The 24948-nt window shown below is 41.7% G+C and overlaps 1 protein-coding gene across 2 annotated transcripts; it reads left to right on the top strand.

Moving 5' to 3' along the window:
- The first annotated feature begins 1682 nt into the window (after positions 1-1682).
- On the top strand, positions 1683-24856 carry tie1 (tyrosine kinase with immunoglobulin-like and EGF-like domains 1). Of its 2 annotated transcripts, XM_069679929.1 has the most exons (23): positions 1683-1956; positions 2054-2164; positions 2275-2430; positions 3318-3449; positions 4279-4419; positions 4541-4669; positions 5115-5260; positions 6515-6659; positions 6783-6941; positions 8151-8291; positions 9457-9759; positions 10140-10430; positions 12138-12331; positions 14012-14158; positions 14250-14313; positions 14444-14554; positions 19064-19254; positions 19562-19675; positions 20176-20246; positions 21779-21819; positions 22546-22642; positions 22729-22828; positions 23102-24856. In XM_069679929.1, exons 1-23 carry the CDS (start codon positions 1722-1724, stop codon positions 23171-23173), a joined length of 3291 nt encoding a protein of 1096 aa, XP_069536030.1. In that variant the 5' UTR covers positions 1683-1721; the 3' UTR covers positions 23174-24856. The 2 variants fall into 2 exon arrangements, with proteins under 2 accessions (XP_069536030.1, XP_069536031.1); XM_069679930.1 differs by lacking the exon at positions 9457-9759.
- The last annotated feature ends 92 nt before the right edge of the window (positions 24857-24948 follow it).

Raw genomic sequence — 24948 nt, 5'->3', positions numbered from 1 at the left:
CGAGTTGATGTCATTCTGATCATTTATTCCAGTAGAAACATATTTGACATATTTAGTCATGAGGATGTGCTTGATGGATGTTTTTTGTTGAGAGCGAATTTAAATGTCAGAAAATGGTCAGTATTGATGTATTTATAAAAATACGAACATTTCTATTACGACCTGAACCAGATAGTTAATAACCAATAGAGGTTAAGAGAGGATATGGTGGGGATGCTGAGATTGGTGCTTGTAATGGCAATCAAACTAAAAAAATGCCATTGATGGGAAACAGAAGTCATTTCCAATGTGTGGTGTAGGCAAAAACGAGGTCTGCAATGACTTTTAAAACTTTATTAATTTTCATGAAGATTAAAAAACACCTACAAACAACACGTTTCCACACACAGACCCACACACGCGGTTGAAAAACCGTGTGGCTTCTTCTCACCTAATTCCCCCAGATGATCATCTGTGACCCCCATATCTAGGTCAGTGATTGATTACCCACCTGTGCCCTCAGGTGCGCAGGTGAGATGACATTTACACAGCCTACACCACTTGGCTACAGCTGTGTTAGCATTATTTTGAAACAATCAATCAATCAAATTCAATCAAATTTTATTTAGAGCCACATCATAACCAAAGTTATCTCAGGACACAACATTTTTTATATTATATAGAGAGAGACCCAACATGAATCCACCATGAGCTGTACTTCCTTTAACAGGCAGAAACCTCGAGCAGGACCAGGCTCATGTTGAACAGCCGTCTGCCTCGACTGGATGGGCCCGAAAAGTAGGATAGAAGGAGATGCAGGATAGAGACAGGCAAAGAGAGCAACAACAGATGTTCTTGTTACATCAACTACACCAACAACAGATAATAAAGACTTCCCAGCTAGCAGGAACATTCCCATAACATTGTCTAACATTACCAACAAGTTCTAATTACAATTGAAAGAAAATGTTTAAATCTATTATATTTAAAGAATGTTTTCTTGCAACGTTAAAACTTAAACTAAGACTTAACGTTTTGACAGAAGATAGTTTCAGGATGTTATTGAGGCCTGGGACGTCAGAACGCTTTTATAAAACATTTGCTCACTGCAACATGCTGAGGATCTTTTCAGGATGTCGGGACAGCCTGAACTGTCAGAACGTGATTTATAAAACGTTCCTGAAATGTGATTTGAACATTCTCACTGCAACTTTCTGAAGATGTTTTCAGAGAACGTTCTCCTGCTATTAAAAGGAACATTCTGGGAACCAAACAAAAACTTCCCACTCAAAACATCACCAGAACATTGCACGTAACATTCTCAGAACGTTCTTAGACCAAAACATTTCTAGCTGGGTTATGGTTACACAACTGACCATTATATAAACCTATTTATTGAATATTGAAACAATTCAAAAACACTGTGTATTATTGGGCAAATCAGACAATTTAAAGCAGTTTTTATCTTCATATCTGAATAAGCAGCTGCCATAACTTCTTGCTCAAAATGTGAAGCTGGCCAAATTAAGAGATGGCACTTTCAGGTCTTTCTAAAAGGATTGACTTGTCTTTTTACTTGGCTATCAGCTAAAAACAACTCTCTGTAGTAGTTTGATAATCAAGTCAAGCTCTCATTTTGTCAGGCAAATTGCTTTTTTAACTAAACGCTCTCTCCTACAGATGCTGTGATCGACCTGACCATGATCTCCACGGCAGAGGTCACCGACGTCCACAACTTCTCCATGTCTTGTATCAACGGAGAGCGCAGCCCGGCCCAGGTCGAGCTGGACATCAAGAGAGACAAACAAATCCTCAGATTCACCAGGGAGCCAAACTTTAAAGTGCATAAATCCAGGAACAAGGAGGTTGTGGCCAGGGACTTCCGTGAGTTTGATAACATTGGGATCTTCTACTGTGAATCCACTCGGGAAGTTCCCCCGCTGGAGAAGGTCACGATGATCAATAACATTGGCAAAGGTGGGCTCATTCGACCTGTACAACCAGTTCTTACTTCCTAGTATCACCAACTTACTTGGTTTGGATGAAAATAATGGTGTATCTTTGTTCCTTATAGCTAACTTTATCCCAACTCACCTGACACTGACTGCTAACAAAGGAGAGACAGTTAACCTCAGCATGAAGCTACTCGGCACCCAAAAGAGGGATGTGACGTGGAAATACAACGGTAAGACAAACAAAAGGTAGAGACGGAAATTTATCACACTTTACAGACCAACATTGACAGCCTTTGATTATTTAAAACTACACTATTAATGTTTCATGTCTTTATTTTAGGAAACTACTTTTTCACGACTCATCACGATGAAATGATAAACCGAACTGCTGTCGTGGCTGTGGAGGATTTAAAGTTCAGCAATCAAGGCATCTACAGTGCCAGCTATGTGGGTGACAGCCCCCTTAACGGCGCCTGGATGAGGCTCATTGTTCGAGGTTTGTTGGATCCTGACATTCACAGCCTTAGAGATAGAAATACACCCAGACATTCAAACAGGATCAAGTTATATCGTGGCTTTTACTACAGTTGTTCAGGCGCAGATTTGACACATTTCTTTGCTTTTGAGAGGTGATCCAAGTTAATACAGGACGAGTTATGAAAAGGGGGACTGCAAAAATGACCAAGATGCATTTGTAGACCTCACAAACAGTGCAGGTGTATTAAAATGGAGGTTGTGTTTTTGCAATCAAGAGGGAAACAACACAGAAATATTTGGGTTATAAAGAAGGGGTCAACCACTGGGCACCGAGTAAAACCACAAATTGATGTCATCACACAAATGCGTTCCAGACAACTGGGAACTCGAGAACTTCCAAGTAAAAATTTCCAACTTTCGAACTGTGAAGTCTGGAACGCAGCATTTTATCTACCTCTGAAATTGCAATGAGACGCCATTCAAAGTCTTCCCAGCAATCTGCTCTGAGTTCCTACTTGTGAACTCAGAGCAGATTGCTGGGAAGTTCTCGAGTTCCCAGACGTCTGGAATGCAGTATACTACATGCTTTTTAGAGCGCTTTATCGGAGCTGGTAGGTGGATTTTTTCACCTTTACACAGAGCTATCATGTGTTTACTCCTGTTTCCTGTCTGTTATGCTAAGCTAAGTGCTAACTAGCCACTGGCTGTCGTGCTGTATCTTCACCAAACATCCAATTACAAATTTAACACTATTTTCAATAACACAAAATATTAAATTTATTAATTGCACTTTAAACTTGAATTTTAAGAGCAGGTCTAAACAAACACTCATCTAAGGAGGACGTAACATGGATTTTAGACTCCTAACTTTGTAATCTAAGGACAGAAAACTCTTCTTCTCTGCAGACTGCACCAACAGGAGGTGGGGTCCCTCCTGTGACAAAGACTGTCCAGAGTGTCTCAACGGCGGAGTGTGTCATGATGTCGACGGAGACTGTATCTGCCCTCCAGGATTCATGGGAACGCGCTGTGAGACAGGTTTGTACTGTTGTTAAGTTTAACACCAGTGACTTAAGCTAAGTGCTATAGTCAGCATTTTGTCATACATGTGCATCTTGCCAGCATGTTGATGATTAGCAGATGTGATGTTTTTAATGCTCACAATCTTTTGCTCATTAGCTTGACCTACAGCTGCAAATTAGCACCAAACACCCAACATATACCAAGGAGAATCAACATATTTGATAACTCATGATGTACCGACAGCTAACATTAGCATCCAAACAATTCCTGGCTAACTAGGATCTAGCTAGGAGTTAGCTAACAGCAATGTTACCTAGCTAATACTACTGTTAGTGTTTGTTAGCTAACTTTACTGTCAGCTAGCTAGCTAGCTGGCATTACCATTTGCTAGGAAACCTGTTTTCTGATGGTATCTAATTAGTTATCAAATATGTTATTTCTTAAAGTTCTTAAGCGCTGATATTATATCATTTGTGAGATTGATTTGCAACACAGCAGTATGACATAACAGAAATGGGGCTTCCCACCCTGAGAGTAATGTCAGAGAAAAATGGCTGCCATGTTAATATGGTGAATTATTTCTCTTACATCTTCACTTAATTTGGGTAATAACTGTGCCCAAACTGTGCACATTTTGTCTATCGAAGGTTTAAGTTTGCTAGTTTAGCTAATTCAATCAAATAAAATGATAAAATCCAGATCTTCGGGTTACATAAGTACGTTGGCAGAATGGTTCTTTTCTTTGTGTTGTTTTGCAAGAAGGATTGAGGCCTTATCCACACCAAAACCCAAGGAATTTAAATAAACACATTTGTGAATTTGTCTTTCTCTTTCTTTCTGACAGCCTGCAGGGAAGGAATGTTTGGCCGAAACTGCCAGGAGTCATGTGGCTCCGAGCTGAACTGCAAGGGGCTTCGCTTCTGCCTACCAGACCCGTACGGCTGCTCCTGCGCCAGCGGCTGGTTTGGGAGCCGCTGTGAGAGAGGTGAGCAACATTACATCACTAACTGCCTCTTAAACCAATATTCATATAGATTTAATTAAACTTTTTACTCCTAGTGTGTGTGGCACATTATGCAGCATAGTGTTCTGCTTTCTGTTGTCAGTCTGCCATGGTGACATGTATGGACCAGACTGCAGGCTGAGCTGTAAATGCCAGAATGGAGGCGTTTGCAACCGTTTCACTGGGTGCCAGTGTCCCACAGGGTGGAGAGGACAGAACTGTGAGAAGTCTGGTAGGTGTCCTCCTATCAAAACAGTCTATGTTCTGTTTCTACATTCAGCGCTGCCTCATATGTGGTATGGAAATGACTGCATTGATACCTTATACTGCACACTCCAGTGTCTCTTCAACACTGCACAGCACATCTCTGTTTTCATCTCCCTCCCCAAGAACTGTCTTGTAAAATGTGGGTCAATTAAACTGCATGTAATCCTTGAGACTTCAACAGTTAGCAGGAAATTAAACACTAAACATAACTATAATGATTTATGATTTCAAAATCTCACTAATGGTTTGAGTTAAAAAATCTTTGCGTTGTATAAATACGGCATTTTTTCTGGGAAGAAGGGTTTGAAACACACAGTTGATACAACCTTTCCCCCCCCTGCTGCCACATTCATATCCTGAGTTGAAATCCCATCATCTTTTCTCTGCTTCATGCCTCGTTTCTATTTCAGACCGGGCTCCCCAGATCCTGGATTTGGACAGTAATTTGGAGTGGAATCTGAACTCCAGCCCCAAGATCTCTTGTTCAGCTACAGGGAACCCCCTGCCCAGCCACACCAGCATCGAGCTGCGAAAGCTGGACAGCACAGTGCTCACGGTAGGAATACAGGAAGAGGCCTTCAAAACTCCTGCAAGGATAACTCACAGTAAGCCTGAATATAAACAAAAAGAAATCAAAGGATGGAGGGAGGGGTCCAGCACTGTGGTTCTCAAAGTTGGTGCACACCTGGCTGGGGGCGGCTTTTTTGTAGCTGTTCAATAAGAACTTTTTGCACACTGCTTTTGTGTTGCTGAGCATTTTTGAGGAAACGAAAAAACTTGACTGGCAGAAAAGGGCAGACATCATTGACATTTTTTCTCATTGTCCAATCGGATGAATGGCGAGGCAGGCCTTCTGTGGGGGTGACAGCATCGAGTGATCACCGTGATCTTTCCTCTTTCTGAGGGTCTCATGTACCCACATGGATCTCTGTTCCCCTGTGTTTAATGTATTTGGGAACAGCCTCTCACCCTCCATCAAAGCCAGAGCAAGTGTCCTCCGCCTGTGCAGTTTAACGAGATATAACTAATCTATTGAACACAACGTTAAGTGTTTTAGCTAGCCATAACAAATGGGAACAGTAACGGTTAGATTTTCAGCTAATGATTCAACGATAAAACGAGCTCTATCTGATCGGGATGTAGGCTTCAACAGAAAATGTTTGTGAGTTTAGAGATAAGTCTAATTTTCAACTCTTGTCCCAAGTTGGGTTTCTCTACATTCTCTACACTTCGTAATTTTTATACACAAATTCAATATAATTAAAGCGATACCCTTCAAAGGCACAGACATGAGGGCATCAGCTAACTAATAAGTACTCTTACAAACATGTCAACTGTTCATTTTAAACGTGTAAAACATGACAAATTACCCTTATAACTGTTAAATAAAATAGACTGGTTTGTGGATCTCCACGAACATTGCCGTGTGCTTTACCATCAGCTAAAGAATCAAGTATAACTGCGCTGTGCCTTTAAGATCAGGCTGATGATTACAATGTTGAGTCAGACTCAGAGGAAGTCAACAACACAATGGCCTGAACAGATAACGCTGTATCAATCTCCAGTGCAGCTTTTACTGCATGTTGCCTCAAAGTGACATGCTCATATTTATGTGTTATTCCTTCTGTGCCGTTTCCCTGATAATACGAATTATCTGATAAAGAACTGTAACAGAATTTCCCACAGGAACAAAGAGATTTCTCACATTCTTGGCATAAATCCCAACAGCAGCAAGAGCAGGCACATGAAATGAAGATGTGGTTTTAATCATGCATTGCTGGTTATTGTGTGTGATGTGTTTTACTTTCAGGCTTCTAGCACTGTCATGGACTCAAATAAGAGCACAGCACAGTTCAACATCCCTCGTCTGACGGCTCAACAAGGAGGATTGTGGGAGTGCCGGGTGTCCACCAATGGAGGCCAGGACTCCCGCAAGTTCAACCTCACCATTAAAGGTCTGTGTTTCTCTTTGAGTAACATTTGAAGTAATACGCAGAGGGTCATATATATATTCCTTTTTTTTACCAATTCGAATACACAGAATCTAAATTTTAGCGTCTGTTGTTGTGTCCCCTCAGAGCCTCCTGTGCCCACAAATGCTCCCAAACTGCTGGCAAAACGGAGTAAGCAGCTGCTGGTGATGCCGGTGGACTCCCACAGAGGTGACGGCCCCATCGTCTCCACCAGGCTCCTCTACAAACCTGAGGAGAACGGAGACTCCTGGTCCTCCATCATAGGTAAGCAAGCGGAGATAACAAACAGGACATTTAGTCAGTCTCTATCACAGAAAGCAACATTATTAAGATTGTTTTTATTTCACACCATCAAGTCCCAAGACCATATACTGTTAAAAAGAAGTGGTTGTGTCAACATGACCTCACCAGGTAGTTTGGGTACGATCGTTTTGAAGCCTCAAGTTCAGGATTTTGGCCGTCGCCATCTTGTTGTTGTTTTTTAAACTACAAGTGACCATATCTGGATGAGAGGGTGGAAAGGCATCCCCACGCCTCTATCCTGATTCACAGGTTACTTTGGTAAGGAGACCACTCTGTGACCTCTGAACCCATCAGCTGTTGTCTGATGATGATATAGTTTCAGGGAGCGAATGCTGGCTTGTGGTGTAGCCAGCAGTTAACGATAAAGGACTTACAGCCAAGACTTCCTTCTCCAAGTGCTGCATTGTTTACAGTCCGACTAACAACTTCAGAAGTGAGAATGGAATTGGATTTGAGATACGAGGCATGGAGATATCTTTTTAGCAATATTTTAAAGCTAAATCGTCGCCAGATGACCGCCAATGGAAGATGGGAAGTCTAGTCATAGTACAAACGCACTACAAACAAAAACCAGAACATTTCAGAAAACAAAATTTGTTCCTGCGCTGACTGATTCTGCATTTTTATGCAATTGTCACAAGCAGCCATGGCATAAAGAATACCCTGCTTTATCATCTATATTACTCTGTAATTTGACCATTATTTACTAAATGAACATCATGCTGTATTCAAGAAGACTTGAAAATAGTGACTGAGACAATAAACTCATTAGGGAAATGTTTGCAGGGGTCATAAATCAAGCAAAAGCTTTGGTCAACTCCTCGTAGACTTCAACATTGGCTTCACTTTGGAAACCAGAAGTTACGTCCACTTCTTAGGTACAGCGTAAGAAACAGACAAACCAAAGATTGAAACTGTTGCCTCCAGGTTATGTTAAAAGAGATGCATAACAATATACGTGTATATATACTGTATATATAGTTATAGAGTGTACATCATGTCTAAGACCAACTGTCCGGCTATATATCTACAAACAAAAACTACAATCATTCTATACGTGTATTTTATATATCTACAATACTTCTTTGGATGCAAAATTCATGATATCTGCTAAAGAAATATTTTAAAATGTGCATATGATCAGCATTTCCTAAACCCGCTTTCTTCCAGTTTATAGTGACAAAGAGCCCATCACGCTGATGAACCTGGAGCCTTCAACCCGCTACCGAGTGCGTGTCCAGCTGAGTCGTCCTGGGGTAGGAGGAGAAGGAGCGCTGGGGCCAGAGGCCATCATGGAGACTGACTGTCCTGGTAAGACCCACAGATAACTGCCCTGTCCAGTCAAAGAGATGAAACGTCCTACATGAGTACATCTGGAAATCTTCCCTGGGAAGAAATGTCCACACTCAGGACTTTAAGAGAGCGTGATTATCTTGTGTCTGGTTGGACATGAAAGACATTTCTCATCATTTATGCTGAGCGGTGTTTTTCCCAAGCTTCATGGAGCCAGTAGTCTTTACCCAAGTGAGCACATCTGTCCTGATGGCTCAAGTCTGAGGCAAATATAGAAAGATTAATTATCTTTGAAGTCTCTGCTACGATAAAAAAGAAGACCCTATGGGATCAAACAATAATAAACATTTGTCATAAGTCATGTAGTTATCATAAAATTAATTAATTTTAGCAAGAACCTGCGTTCAATTGGCAGAAACAGGGGTTTCAGGGAGAGAGCATATCAGAGTGTGTTCGTCCAGGAAAGATTGTGCAGAAAACTGAAATGTGAAAGTGAGCTGTTAGTGAGAATCATAGATCACAAACATATTAAATGTGACTCTTTGGCAATATGTGGCCCACGTGTACAGTGGAACAAATTTTATTTGTTACAAGGGATCGTTCGTGTCTTGCACAAGCGAAAAACTATTTCCATTAGAGTATTTAGTGACTCCTGTGCCTTTGAGAAGGGCTGCTGATGGAGGGAGAAGTTTTATTCTGAATGGCCGACCTTGCAAACTGCAATCTGCAGCTAAAAATACTGAAAAATATAATACCTGCATCGTTAATCCTGCAAAAAGATTTCATACACATGTTTAAAAAATGTTGCTGTTTACACAGAAGTGTTCCCGGAGCTCTCTCCACCGTCTACTGGTGCTTGGTAATTTTCCAGCTTCCTTTATGCGATGCAGTAATGCAGGACAGCAAAAAAATACAAATTTAAACACATTCAGATCTCCAGTCATGCATGTTATTTGAGAGAAATGAGAAAGGACTGTGATTTAAAGCGAGTACGTTCGTTTGTGTTGTAAGCTGTAAGTTTTAAATTCTGTATGGCAGCCAATTTAAACAGATATTGACGTAACCGGCCACTTCAAAATACATCCGTCACTCAGGGGGCACTTTGAAGCGATTGATCTAATAAGAGAAACTGACAAAGAGCTGTCAGTCCCCTCCGCTCACCCTGTGTTCTCTGTCGCTGCAGAGCCCACAGTTCAGCCTGAGATTGACGTCAGGTCAGTGGAAGGGCGCAATGTTACCATACGCTGGCGCCTGTCCCCCAACAATGGCGTCCACGCCGGCACAGCCAGTGGTTTTTTAGTGCAGCTCATCGGGCCGTCGCCTCGCAGTGTGACACTACAGGAGGAGACCACCCTGCTCACTGTGCTCTCCACAAAGTTCCACAACCTGAAGTACCAGAAAGACTACACGGTGGTGGTGCGGCTCATCAACTGTGGCAGCCAGGGGCCGCCGTCCAAACCATACCACTTCCGCATCAGCAGCCAGGGTAACTAAGACTCTACTGTCTGAAAGCTGCACAAAGGCTCCTTCTCAATGTTGCAATAAAAAAATATGCAGTATGTAACCGGCTATTGTGTTTAGTTTCAGTGATAAAGAAGAGCTCCTCAGATTTGCTTTAAAAACTTGTTGGAGTGTAGGATTGGTGCTTGCTTGTTGCTTCATTGCTCTCTCCCTGCCCACAAACTTTAAATGCAAAAAGTCTTGCTAGCTGATAGTTAGCTGTGAAGGAAAAATCCACTTTAGATTGCCTTCAGTTAGAAAAAGATCCGGCTGTCAGATTGGTTATGAGTGCAATTAATCTTACAAATCTTACTCAACCTGTAACATGTTCTAAAATATCACTGGTGTAATGTCTCCGTGTCTCAGGTCCATCATCCCCACGCCACATCGAGGCCCTGCCTCTCTCCATGTCAGCCATCCAGGTGAGGTGGCAGCCCCCTGAAGACCCCAACGGAGGCATCATTAAATACATCATAGAGTACCAGCCGGTCGGCCAGGGGAGCCCTCACCCTTGGGTGGACACAGACGATGGAAACAAGACCTCCAAAGACGTGACGGCACTCAACGCCAGCACGCACTACCAGTTCAGAGTTCGGGCTTTCTCCAAAGTGCCCGGAGAGTGGAGCGAGGCTGTGAAGGCGTGGACACTAGAAGATGGTGAGTAAAAGTCATTGTGCGCACACCCACTTTATCCAGAGATAGCAAAAGTTCACACAATCTTTATTGAAGTAGAACTTCAGATACTTGTTTGAAAAGAAGACTTTGGTAAAAGTAGATCTAATTCAACTTCTTTACTGAAGTGAAAGTGAAAAAGTTCAGGCTCTGAAATGTAGTCACAGAAAAACAGTAGCCCTCTGGAGGACATTTCTACCAGCTGTTTCTGTGCAAAGCTAACTGGGCCCCACTTCTTATTTATTATACTATTAAACTTACATCATTCTAACTTCAAATGGAATAAAAATATACTGAAAATAAAGAACTTTAACGTTGCTCCAATGTGCAAATAAGTTGTCAGAAAGTCTTTTCTCCTCTAATATTTAATTGTCCCAACCATTTAGGTTGAAATCAGTTGGGAAGGCAGTGTGCAATGATGCACAATGAAAATAATCAATAATTCCCGTCAAATGGATTCAAGCTAAATTAATAAGCCTGTTAAGACTAAAGTAAAGTACAGATACAGGAAACTTAGAAGTGTTAATCTTGAAGATCTCAGTTTTGTTCTCTTTGGCGGCACCTGTGGCGATAAACAGTAATTGCGGGAGCACACTTCTCAGATATCCAGACAGTGTTGCATGTGTGACGTCCACGGTTGGCTCCGGTTGTAAGTCTTGATTATCCTGGCTGACGGTCGCTTTCCTTTTTAGACTGTTTGCTTCATCTGAGCGTCGAGTTTGTTTCTTTTTCTTTGGATTTTCACTTATTGTTGAAGTTGTATCTGTAGTCATCCATCTTTTCTTTGTTTGTTCAGCCGTAGTAGATTACTGTTTACTCGCAACACTTGCAGAGAGCGGAAAAGCAGCCGCTTAGCTCCGCCTACCCTCTCTGGCAGACCAACCACTGCTGGCTGATGGAAAACGCGTCACTAACTGGGCGCCGCTTGTGATTTTTTTCAAGAAAGTCGCCACAGACACCCAGTCTGTAATACTGCAAATGCAAAGGCTTTCATCAGTGGGCCATAGGCTCAATCACCATCGTATCACCTCATTCTGCGATAGATAGTGACTTAACAGACATTTATTTAGATGAGATTCTTCAAAATTATCACTTTAAGTAGACTATCTGAGTATTTGTACTTACAAAATCTGCCTTTATCCTGCCTTAATTACAGATTATCTGATATGCTGAACGAAGGAAACTTGTGACATGTAGATATTGTTTGATTATTCACATGTCTCTTATTTATAACAGATTTGGGATGTAAATAAGAAACTTCAGATCAAGAAAGTCTGAGTAAAACTCGTTGTAATCTGTTCCTCTCTGTGTGCACACACCAGGGCGGCAACAGTATTCCAAAAATGTATAACATGTCTAGATAAGTGGAGTGTGTAATCTTTCCAAAATGAATGATTTAAACGTCCAGTGTAGTGATGCAAAATACTTGAGATTGTTTTTGGTGACTTGGAAATACATTAATTTTCCCTTCAAGCTACTTTACTGTTGGCCAAAACTGGGCTTCCAAGGTGGGGTTGAACGAGACCACCCACACAGAGACACAGCTCTACACAGGATAATCATTCATAGAGCCTGTTTATCTCCTCTATCTGAAAATCATCTCTCTCTCTCTCTCCCCACTTGGGTTTTCTCTCCATCTTTCATCCTGTCTCTCTGTCCTCCCTTTCCATGTTCTCCCCTCTGCCTAAAAAGGCCATCCGAGTTTAACCTCGACCACCCAGGGTGTGACTGCAAAGCCTGTTGGGGACAATTACCAGCTGTTGGTGGCAGTGGTGGGCTCAGTGACAGTCACCTGTGTGACTATCCTGCTGGCGCTGTTGGCTCTTTTCTTCATCCGCAAGACGCTGCTCAACCGTCGACGGACGTTCACCTACCAGTCTGGATCGGTAAGGATGCACCGGGATTTTCTTAAAGGGGTGGTATTATGCCAATTTAAGGCCTCATATTTCACTGTGTGATACCTTTGGAGTAGCTTAGCATAATCTAGCGTTAAAAAAACTCACCATCTTTCTCACACTGCTGCTTTGTGCAGGCCCTAATACAGCCTCTGCCTGAAATGACTCAGTCAGCTCTGTCCCTTTAAGAAACCCCGCCCCTACATGCTCACTGTCTTCTGATTGGCCAGCTCTCCTGAAGCCTGCTGAGGCTGCACTTTGTGACGTCACAAAGCGCAGCATGTAGAAAAAAACAGGCATTCACAGCAGCCTGCAGACTGAGCTGAGAAGCCTGGGCATTACCCACGTTTAGTCTGGACATCCAACATTGTAAAATCATATATATATATATATATATGTATATAACAGCATGATACCCCCTCTTTAAAGACCAGCTCCAGTCATGTTTTAAGACATATAAAATGCTCTACTTATACTCTAACAATAAATTGTGTCTGATAAGTTTTTGCTGCAAAACATGTTTAATTACCATGTAAAAATCCTCACAAAGCATGTCATCCTTCTCCCTCACTAAAAACTCCTGAATCTGCATAGGCCCCGCCCACTATGCACATTTCAAACCACCCCCTCCGTCGCATAAACAAAACACGTCTCTGCCATCGTTTAGTGGCATCTTGTTGAATCTTAGCGAGCTTGAAATGTAGTAATTAATGTAGTAATATGCATTTAATTAATGCAAAAATGACGATGACTGTTACAGCTGGCTCGTGCATCACCAAAGTGGTTGCCATAGGTTACACATAATGATATGCGTATTGTCACCCCGTCCATTAACGGGATTGGCTCCTTAGGTTTGTGACGTCTCAAACCTGCCAATCTGAAAACGTGTTGTTCAGCCTGTCCTTGGTACACTGCAGTTTAAAAGCAGACAGGCCCAGCCATGGAGATGACTGCTGATGTTGTCCCTGATATGTCTTGTAGCACATGAAGAACACCACATGTAGATGTTTACAAGGTTAAATACGTGATTTTAACTGGAGGGGGGCTTTAAGATGGGTTTTTTTGGCTTTCTATGCCTTTATTTGAAGAGAGGACAGTGGATAGAGCCGGAAACAGGGGAAGCGAGAGTGGGGATGACACGCGACAGGGGGCCGAGGGCGGGAGTTGAACCCGGAGCTGCTGCATTGAGGACTTTAGCCTCTGTATATGGTCGCCGATTTAGCCGCTAAGCAAAACCAACACCCTTTAAGATTTTTTTGAGTCTTGAGTCCAAAGACTTTTTATAAAAAGTGGACATAGCCTCTCATTTCAGAAGTAAAGCAAACACAGGAGTGCCTTTAACCTGCATTTTTTTCTAATCGCCAGCAGGACGCGCCTTAGTTCCAAAAATAAGTTGATTAATTACCTCAGTAAACATTTTCCTCATTAGTAATACATGATATACAATACCAGGATAGAGATGTAACAATGTGTCCATGCTGACACCCAAATGTGGTCACTTCTGGATCCAAAAAACTAAAATGCTGAACTTGAGGCTTCAAAAGGGGGTTTCACAAACTAATGGGTTACTTCACGGTGGTTTAACGGTCTATGGTTTTGAGAAAATCCTCCTTAAAAGAACTGTAATGCAATTGTTTTTATTTCCAAGCTTAAGACTGTTTATCCTCCCAGGGCGAGGAGACTATTCTGCAGTTTAACTCAGGAACTCTGACTCTCACACGGAGGCCAAAACCAACACCAGAGCCCCTCACCTATCCAATCCTGGAGTGGGAGGACATTAAGTTTGAAGATGTCATTGGAGAGGGCAACTTCGGCCAGGTGTTTACGCTCTTTACGTACTTTCTATTTATTTTAGATGATCTTTATTCCTTTACTCCATGGGTTATGCTAACAACTGTTTCAAAACCAGGTCATCAAAGCCATGATCAAGAAGGATGGCAGTAAAATGAGCGCAGCAATCAAGATGCTGAAAGGTAACACAACCATGCATGCACTCACAAACATGCGGACACTGAGCGAGTATTCTCATTTCAAAGGAGAAATGCTGAAGCTGCTTAGTTTGCACTTTGTCTAACGCTGCTGTGTGTGCTGATCTTCCTGCAGAGTTTGCCTCAGAGAATGACCACAGAGACTTTGCAGGGGAGCTGGAGGTGCTGTGTAAACTAGGCCAGCATCCCAACATCATAAACCTGATAGGAGCCTGCGAGAACAGAGGTGAGTGAGCGACACCTAGTGGTCTGTATGGATATTGTTTTTTGTTTCAAGTTGGGGCTTTTTAAGAAACACTGATGGTTTTGAGGGATAGTCATACAAATCTATAAGCTTGAGAATTGAGTGCTAAACTCAGCAGGTTGGGTCTATGTTACTTGACCTGATTTATCTTATGTTTACACCCTCTAAACTGTGTGATGTTTTTTTTATTCCTTCTGTGTTTTTGGAGGAAACTGGTCAAATGTTAGATTCTACAGGACACCACTTACAGAATATGAAAAAAATAAATATGGTCAAATATAGAGATCGACACACCCGTGAATATATTGCAGTGTGTTCAGCAGACTTATTCAATTGGAGGCCCGCATTTGCAGTATTACAGACTGGTGCTGTGTCCGAAACCGCATACTAACGTACTGCCTACTACATACTCAAACAGTATGTACTGCATACTGCCTACTAACATGACTATTAGGATGCTGGTGGCATCATACTCAGAGCCGTCATTTCCGTATCACGTGACTTAATCGTTTACGTATGTCCGGTCTGATCTCCGGTCCATCTCCTCTTGAGTACAACCAGTGAGCTCCCGTCTCATACTCAAATATCCGGGCCGATCTAGTATACATCCGGGCATTTGTCACATACACTAAATTGCATACTAGGAGATGGGAACGCATGACATACTCAATTTTACGTCACGGTTCGTATGATTAGTATGATAGTATGCGGTTACGGACACACCGTGGGTGTCTGTGGCGACTATCAAAGAAAAAAGTCACAAGCGGCGCCCAGTCAGTGACGCGTTTTCCATCACCCAGCAGTGGTTGGTCTGCCAGAGAGGGTAGGCGGAGCTAAGCGGCTGCTTTTCCGCTCTCTGCAAGTGTTAAAGTAAACAATAATCTACTATGGCTGAACAAACAAAGAAAAGATGGATGACTACAGATACAACGTCAACAAGAAGTGAAAATCCAAAGAAAAAGAAACAAACTCGACGCTCAGATGAAGGCAAACAATCTAAAAAGGAAAGTGAGCGTCAGCGAGGAAAATCAAGAGTTACAACCGGAGCCAACACTGTCTGGATATTTGGGAAGTGTGCTCCCACAATTACCGTTTATCGCCATAGGTGCCGCCAAAGAGAACAAAACTGAGATCTTCGAGTGGATATGAGTGGATTTCACTTATTTCTGTGATAGATAGGGACTTAACAGACATTTATTTAAATGAAAATCTTCAAGATTATTATGTTAAGATATGTCAATATTGACTTTGATAAGAATTGACTTTACGCTGAAATAAGAGACTGTGTCCTGCAGAAAATGATCTTGACGAGATCGTACTTTTATCTATCCTGACACCTAAATATAAAGAAACAAGTTAAATTCTTCCTGCTTGATCCAAACAGACTCTCCCATCCGATCCTCTCACATCTGCACCTGCAAAGCACCAGAATGTGTCCAACATAAATAATCATAGCGTGACATGTGTTTGATTTGTCCATGTGCCATGTGCTGTGTCATGTATTTATATATTTGTATAAGGTTTCCTTGGCTCAAGTTCTTAACATAGAGTATCAGTTTCCGCTGCCACATCCGACTGCGTCTACATTAAATAATTGAATTACTTTTGTTTGATCAAAGATTGGAAACAGACGAGGGTGGAAGTCCGGTACAGAAAGTGCACGAGTGAGGACATTACAAAAGCAAATCAGCTCTGAAACATAAACCTCTGACTAATTCTGTGTGTCTGTGCAGCGGGTTAACTCTCAGATAGCACAAGACTCTGAGGACCTTCAATCTTCTGTGTTTACATGTGTTGTGTAACAGTTGTGAGTATAGAAATACACATACTGTAACACTCTTACGTCAGCTACAACAACAAAACCTCCTTGGTGGTGCAGAGGTCAGCGCTGTCGCCTCACAGCTAGAAGGTTTCGAGTCGAGCCCCGGATTGGACGAAGTGGGCCTTTCTGTGTGGAGTTTGTATGTTCTCCCAGTGCGTGCGTGGATTCCCTCCAGGGGCTCCGGCTTCACCCGATAGTCCAAAGACATGCTCAGGATAACTGGTGACTCTAAATTGCCCGTAGATGTGAGAGTGAGCGTGAAAGGTTGCCTGTCTCTGTGTGTCAGTACTGCTCGTGACCCGTCAAGGGGGTACTCTGCCTCTCGCCCAATGACAGCTGGGATAGGCTCCAGCTCGCTGCAACCCTGAACAGGATAAGTGATTTAGATAATGGATGGATGGATGGTGGCTGTGGCTCAGTGGCAGAGTCGTTGTCTCTCAAGTGGAAGGTTTGGGTTTGATCCCCTACTGCTACGGTCACATGTCAAAGTGTCCCAGTAGGCATAGTCATTGGATATGGATGCATAGATCATTGACTTTCAGATGTACGTCGCTTTGGACAAAAGCGTTAGCTAAATTAAATTGTAACATTGGATGGAAATTTATTGCGCCTGTGGCTAAGAAGGTATTATGGGTTGTTCAATAATTCTAAGTTTGATCCCCAGCTCCTTCAAGCCACATGTCAAGTATCCTTGGAAAGATTCTGAACCCCAAATTGCTGTGTGTGTGTAAATGACATGTAGAAAGGCATTATTTGATATTCAGATGCATTTGCAATAATCAGTATAGTCTTCAAAAACTGTAAAAGCATTTTTCCTGTAAGTTTTAGTCGTTTCTGTCTGTTATGAGTTAAATATTCTTGACATGTAACATGCAGCAAAAGGGAAGAACTTAAGAGGGTCAGAAAGGAAGGATGGATTTTGGTATTGAAGAAGGGAGGGAGGAAAGCAGGCTGGTACATAAAGCATGAGATAAAGAAGAAAAGGTTGCTCTCGGGGCGTAATATTTCATTGACACACTCTCCCTCTGCTCGGGGAAAAGCTGTTAAGCTGTATTATATTGCAACAGAGAGTAACTGTCTTACAGTGATATCACGAGCTGTTACCCAATTGCTGTTTTTGGCATTTGGGGAATTTTCTGTTTATTTTTTCCTGCCCGCACACTTCCATTCATTTGATCCATTCCCCAGCTGGCTATGATTAAAAAAACATAAGGGGGGTAGGTTTGTGTCATTGTTTTTTTTACAGAGACCTGGAACAAATTGAATCTGCAGATACGAACATTGTGAAAGAATTAGGTGTGCAGGAGGAATTCAGCATTGAACTGTTGAACTGTTAAACAAAACATCTCGTTGATGACAAGAAACATGCAGATGGTATTAACACATTTTGTTGGCAATCTCTCTGCTGGTAAAATCAACATGAAACCCTTCAATCAAGCACAAGTTGCTCCTGACCTGTAGCAACTCTTTGGCTTTGGCTAGAAGCCGACATCTATTAACAAAAGCTTTAACCATCTGGCTGAGCTTTGAAGATCTCCTGAAAGGCCCACTGTACCTTTGTTTGTGTCAGGACAGAACAGCTGAAGGCCAAGGCCTGTCACAGCTGTAGTCGGCCCTCTTCCCGCCCTGTTCACTATACTCACATGGCGGCCATTTTTCTCTGACATCATGTTCCTGGCTGTGAAGCTTAAATGCTACATAATATCGTATCGCTCTGTTGCAGGTTGTAAGTCTTATAAACTTTGGAAATTTGACCTGCAACTGAAAAGACAATATTATAGTGATGTAGTAAACCTTTGGGTTAGCATGCCATATTTCAGGGTGCAACAACATACTTTTTACAACATAATTGGCACAGAGAGAGCTAAGAGATAGAGAGAGAGCTAACCTTAGCATTCAGCCACTTCCTAGCTAACATAACAGTTAGCTAACATTACAGTTCGATTGTGTCACACGATTTCATAACCCATGAAGTAGTTTTAGACAACAGGGAAGCTAAGCATCCATCTACTCCCTGGCTAACATCAGTGTAAGCTAACATTACATTTAGCTAGGAATGATGCTTTTCCTATAGTATCATGTAACACTAACAAACAGTAATGTTAGCTAAGAAGTGGCTGAATGCTAAATTTCGCTGTTCCCTAATGGTGACTAATCAAATATATTGTTTTATCTTGAATTATGGCGAGATGTCCCTCCAGATTTTTACCACCAATTGTCTTTTAAGTGTAGGTTAATCTAGAAGCAGTAAAATTACAACAATTTGTCAGATTTGTTTTAATTTATACAATTTGCCACCTGGAAATGTTAAACTGACATTCTCTTTTTGATAACAGCATTTGGCTTCCTTATCTCAGTGTGACATCAGAGGAAAATGGTCGCTATGTGAATACGTTAAACTGCTGACAGGCCAGCCAACCCTTGGTCAAACTCTTACGGGAGGAGAAGCAGACATTGTTAAGTTGCTGCTTACAGCTGGAGTTGAAGGGTTTATGAGCAGTGGCCTCTACCCTAATTATCACCATGAGATCCTGTGACATAAAATGCTTTATGTAATGTCCCAGAATGAGTTTAAACATCATGAATAACGGACATATGGCATATTTACTTCCATACATTACGTTTATTTACAGGTTAAACTGTACACTGTCTGTCTCTGTCTTCTCCAGGCTACCTGTACATAGCCATCGAATACGCTCCCTATGGTAACCTCCTCGACTTCCTGAGGAAGAGTCGAGTTTTGGAGACGGATCCTGCCTTTGCCAAGGAGCATGGCACTGCCTCCACCCTCACCTCCCAGCAGCTGCTGCAGTTTGCTGTAGACGTGGCAACAGGGATGCACTACCTGAGCGACAAGCAGGTAGGAAGAGAAAATGCATATATGTGGACGGCTGTTGTACGCGTCACTCTGTGTGTAGATGTTAACTTTCTTTACTTTGTGCCCTCACTCTTTCAAAATAGTCTGTTCACAAAGTTGACCCATAACATGTTGAAGCTGTACTCAAAACATTTCAAGTGTTGATCCTTTGCTACAAATATTAAAGTTCTGAATCATCTAATATAGTTGTGATGTTTCTGTGTAAAGGACAAATGCATTAGACCTCATTTTAAACTCTCCTCTCCTCTCCTCTCCTCTCCTCTCCTCTCCTGCAATTTCTTGTTCCTAGTTCATCCACAGAGATTTGGCGGCCAGGAATGTCCTTGTAGGGGACAACCTGGTGGCAAAGATCGCAGACTTCGGCCTGTCCCGCGGTGAGGAGGTTTACGTCAAGAAGACAATGGTGAGTGCAGAAGTTTTTAAAAATGTTCCACTTCTTTCAGAAGATTTAGACATGTTTCAGTTTTAGCCAACAGAGGGTGCTAGATTTGACTTTTGTATCCCCTTTTTTCTTCTTGTGACTCTTCTGTGACTTATCACATGTACTGACAAACTGTAACCTACATTTAACAGTGCATCTCTCTCTATTCAAGACACTGCAGTGCAATGTCTGTCAACAAACAACTTATATTCAAACAGCCCAAACAAGAGTTTTGCTTGTTTAAATCTAGTCTTTTTTACTATCACAAGTGGGAGACTGTGTGATAATAAGTGAAATGACCTGTAGAGGGCAGTAACATGTTACTATCAAGTACTGCAAAGTGTGTCGTGGTGGTTCAGTAGTACCTGTTACATTGAATTTGTAGCAAACTGCATCTTATATCACAGATTTAAACCTATTTCATGTCTTTATTAATTCATTTTTGAAGAGGGTTTTAATTTAATGTGTTGCTTGGATTTCAGGGGAGGCTGCCTGTACGCTGGATGGCCATTGAGTCTCTGAACTACAGCGTGTATACGACCAAGAGTGATGTGTGAGTAACGGTGTTTAACTGGCATAAATGCAGGATGGATCTATATTCACAGGGTCCAACACTCCCCTGCTCAATATCCTCTTCATAAGACACATAAAGAAGACCTTTCAAACTGTTTTATGTTCTTAAACAGGTTTTCCATCGGTCAATATGTTGATATCAGCCACCTTGAGTTTACAGCAACACCTTCAAATTAGCAAGACATCTTTTTGTACCTTAGGCATTGATACCTCCACATTGGCTGCACAGATTTTTACCCCTTAGATTGCATTTTAAAAACTCAAATTTTTCTTGAGTAATTTGAACTGTTTAGATATTCCTTACAAATTTCTTACAATGACAGTTTATATCAAGGCAACATGTGACACAGCTTTAAGCCTCTCTTTTAGGACTAAGCTCACAAATGGTTTCACACGGGAGCCTAAACTTCTGAAGCATTATGTTTTTCTTTGAAGCTGCTGTAGGGAAATTTAGAGTGACATGGCAGTTCTCTGATGTGTAAACATGAAACCATTTTGCTCAGTGGTTTAAAAACATTTCCTGTTGTATTCCCTTAATCAATAATCTCTGATGTACTACTTTCTACAATCATGATTCTTCCTTCTTATTTCTTTAGCATCACAGGGACCTTAGTAATACAGTTTCAGCCTCTTGAACAGTTTTGATAATGTACAACATAAAACTGCTTCCCACAGAAAGCAACAAATCATCCCTCTGTCACTGCTGGAGTGATAATAGTGTGCTGTGTAACTGATAAGCGCAGCCAGGAAGCCCTGGGTACAACTTAGCAGACAGACGCAGAAGTTGGCCTGTCAACTGGAGCCTATTCATACACAAGTTAGAAGAGTGTAAGATGGACAGCTAACGGAAGAAGTGTGAGGGCCGCCTGTAACGTCACAGAGAGAGTTGTAAACAGAGTAAGAGAAACAGAACGTACGAAACAGATGGAGAACAAGATCATGAGACAGAGTGAGACGGAGTGCGCTGAGGAGATTAGATAAACAGGGACAAGAGGACACACAGACGGCACAAACAACACTTGTCTGCTCACACGATCTACCACACAGCATTGTGACATCTGTAACGAGTGCTTTTTTTTTAATTCAAAAGATCAGATTGCGGGAAGGACGGTGGTTTCATGTTATTGAGACATTTTGTGGTTTCTTAATGGTTTTTATACATTTTTATTTAATAGTTACAATAAAGTAAAGTTAAACAATAAATTTGTGAATTTCTCTGATGCAGTGCAATAAAAAAACATGAAAATCAAACATGCAAGAGCAACGTAACATAATGCTTTCATGTTAGGGTAACTAGACTAGATTAAAAACATCATTTGCCTACGCGTAGATAAGCATGAATAAGATTATGCAAGCTTCTGTGCAAAGGCTTAACCTCAAAGAATACATGATTAAGAAATCACATAATGTGTTATTTGAAGGTGTTACAAGTAGCACCTTTACATTTCCCTTCCATTTCCCTTCTTCTAGTTCCTCTCTCTAACATTTCTGTCTGTGCGTCTCCTCCCCCAGGTGGTCTTTTGGTGTTCTCCTCTGGGAAATTGTAAGCTTAGGTAAGTAAGCCCGCAGCCTGTGAGCCAATGGCTTTAAACAAAACAGCTTTATTATTACTCCCATTTAACTAAATGACTTCTACTAAGTACAGATTTACTAACTTGAGAGCCAGACGACCCTGTGAACTCTGTCTTATTCGCTCTGGTAGAAGCGTCTGGTCCCTCTTCCGTTCAGACAGATTTCCATCTGGCCTGATTTGGGTCGGCCAATCATAACAGTCACATGTAATATGTACTTTTACGATGTCAGTACAGAGAAGCACCATTGAGGCATTTTGTAAACAACAAAGATGGCCGCCTCTCATGTGGATCCGTTCGAATCAGCTGTGCATCAGTACAAAACAAACTGGAGGGTAGTTTACGTTGTGTACCACCTCAAAAACATTTCCAGACTCTGATCATCACTCCCTGACTTTATGGCAGAGACCCTCATACATGCCTTTATCACATCACATCTGGACTACTGTGATAGAGTCCTGTCCGGGATATATATATCACATTTGAAAATTCATCTTGTGATTTCTAGCTACATACTTTCACTTACTAGCCTCCAATACTGCCTGACAGGATGAGTTAAATATAATCTTGTATGCAACTGATGAACGCTTGTTGAAATGTTTGTTTGTGTGTGTTTGTGAGGTTGAGGTCATAGCAACATGATGCTTGACTCACCATGCTTATCATAAACGCATTTTCCCCCGACCCATCCCTTTATGTGTTTGTCAGGTGGCACACCATATTGTGGGATGACGTGCGCTGAGCTTTATGAAAAACTACCACAAGGCTTCAGGATGGAGAAACCCAAAAACTGTGATGATGAAGTGTAAGAATTCACCCTTCCTTTGCTAATGATTCGCTTATTATTTCCTGTATTTCTCTGCATTCATCAATCTTTCTCTCCCTGTCCAGCTATGAGCTGATGAAGCAGTGCTGGAGGGATCGGCCTTACGAGAGACCCCCCTTCTCCCAAGTCTCTGTCCAGCTCAACAGGATGCAGGAGGCCAGGAAGGTAATACTGTGTTCACACGATTTTAAGAGAAAGAGAAGAATGGGAAAATGTCCTGTTGTGTTCAAATATTACCCCAAGATGGCTGCCCTATGTCTTAAACTGTAGTTCCATCAGAAGATAAGAAATGCAGTCTAAAGCAGCTCTTTTGATTATCAAGTACAACTGAAAATTGTAGGTTTGTTGCCATTTGGCACCAGTTTGATCCTCTCTCAAGCTGCTATGCTATGCTACGCGTCAATCAATATGAATCAAAACCTTCTATCCATCTTCCAGGCTTACGTGAACATGGCTCTCTTTGAGAACTTCACCTACGCTGGGATAGATGCCACAGCCGAGGAGGCCTGACTACCAGCCCCCCCAGACCCTAGCACGCCACGTAGCCCCAAGAGGAAGCCCCGAGGATGGTCGCCACGTTACTGCCACCACCCTGCCGCTCAGCGTCGAGACAGGAGGACCAGGCGCTCTACCAGAGTCACCCAGCTATAAATGGAGGACTGTGAAAGGACACTGTGTGGAGGTGTTGGAGGCACTGGGAGATGAGGAGTATCGCTGGGCCTTGGATGGAGAGATGTGATTGCTACTAAACTTTTGGGAAATACTGAGCGCCTGTCTCTACGAACCAGTCCCAGAAAAAGCTCATAACATTGTACCTCTTGCTGCAGCAAAAGTTACAATGCTGGAACCCTTTTTCTGTGAGTGTTGAGGGGAAGCGGCAAATGAGGAGCTACGTGACTTTGCAGAAACACCACAGGGTCTGTGGGGTATTAACGCTGGACTTTACTTTCTCTCCATTGCTTTAAAAGGAGGAGAAAAACTTTGAATGAAGACACAATTTAATGGACACAGTGTGGATCAGAAACATTCAAGTTCTCAGACTGCTAAAAAGGATGAAAGACGTACAATGTAGCACTTACAAGCAGCCTTATTCGTGCCATCTGTGTCTTTACTGTTTGCCTATCACTGCCATTTGAATGTAACTACTACTGCATGTATTTTTGTTTAAATGACACATCGATGCATCAAATCCTTCTATTCAAATGTAGCTGCAGATTGATATGAAGGGAAGCACTGTAGATACTCCATTTGTTGCATGTGCAACTCCACCACAAGATTAGCTGTTTAAAATGTGCTACTAATAAAGGGCAAATGCACAGCCGGCCTACCAGCTTTCAACATTATATTTTACCTATTACACTATGCAACCTAATGCAACATATGGTATTGTATTCACTGAATGAGAATGTACATTAATGAACATAAATATAAGTTTCTTTAACTGGTCCCTAGAAAAAGGTGTTGTGTGCTAACTGGGCTCATCACAGCAAGAACTTGTTCCATTTGCACTTTCAGTAACACAGATGATACTAACTTTACACACGGTTATCGTCTCCTCTCCTGCTTGTACAGCTTTAATCTTTGTGTTTTTAAAAAACTGGGGGAAAAAATCTGGAATTTTTTATGTTTTTTATTCCAGCGAAAAACTGATGTTGAAATTAAATATCCGTCTTTATAGGCTACGTCGTCTTCCATTACATAGACGGAGTATACTTTTATCCATTGTGAATTCAAAACATTTTTTCAGTCAGGGAAAATATGTGAGAATATAACAGGTAAGATAAAACAAGTGAAAATTACTTTGGACTAAAATTGGGGTTTAATTTAGGGATGGTGGCGGGAACTGTTTCAGGGGTTAACGTTAGCTTGATGAAAAGTGATGTAAGCTTGCGACTCCTCGTGGGACCTGACAGACTAAAATACATCAAGACAACAATAGAAACTTAAACCAAGTCCATCTAGTGTGGTAACCATTGCTACTTGTGATGGAAGCATGCATAACTAGCTTAAGTTTTGTAGTTAAGTTGCTTACCCTCGTTGCTAACATCAGCGAAGTTTATGAGGACATTGTATTTTACTTTTAACACGAAGTGACCTAATGCCATGTATTGTGATATATTCACTGTATGAGAATGTGCAGTATGACTTGTATTAGTGTTGAGTGCTCCCTTGAATAAATGTTTTTTGTTCTAACTGGTCTCCTCACAACAAGTACCGTAAAATCCAGAATATACGTTGCCCTGGAATATAAGACGCAGTGTATTTTGGGAGGGTATCACAGAGAG

The sequence above is a fragment of the Semicossyphus pulcher genome, unplaced genomic scaffold (assembly GCF_022749685.1).
Source record: "Semicossyphus pulcher isolate SPU_LCO1_2020_fin unplaced genomic scaffold, fSemPul1.0.p SCAF_4, whole genome shotgun sequence".
NCBI classification, from domain to species: domain Eukaryota; kingdom Metazoa; phylum Chordata; class Actinopteri; order Labriformes; family Labridae; genus Semicossyphus; species Semicossyphus pulcher.
The sequence above is the reverse complement of the archived record's forward strand: the minus strand, read 5'-3'. Positions and strand labels throughout refer to the sequence as shown.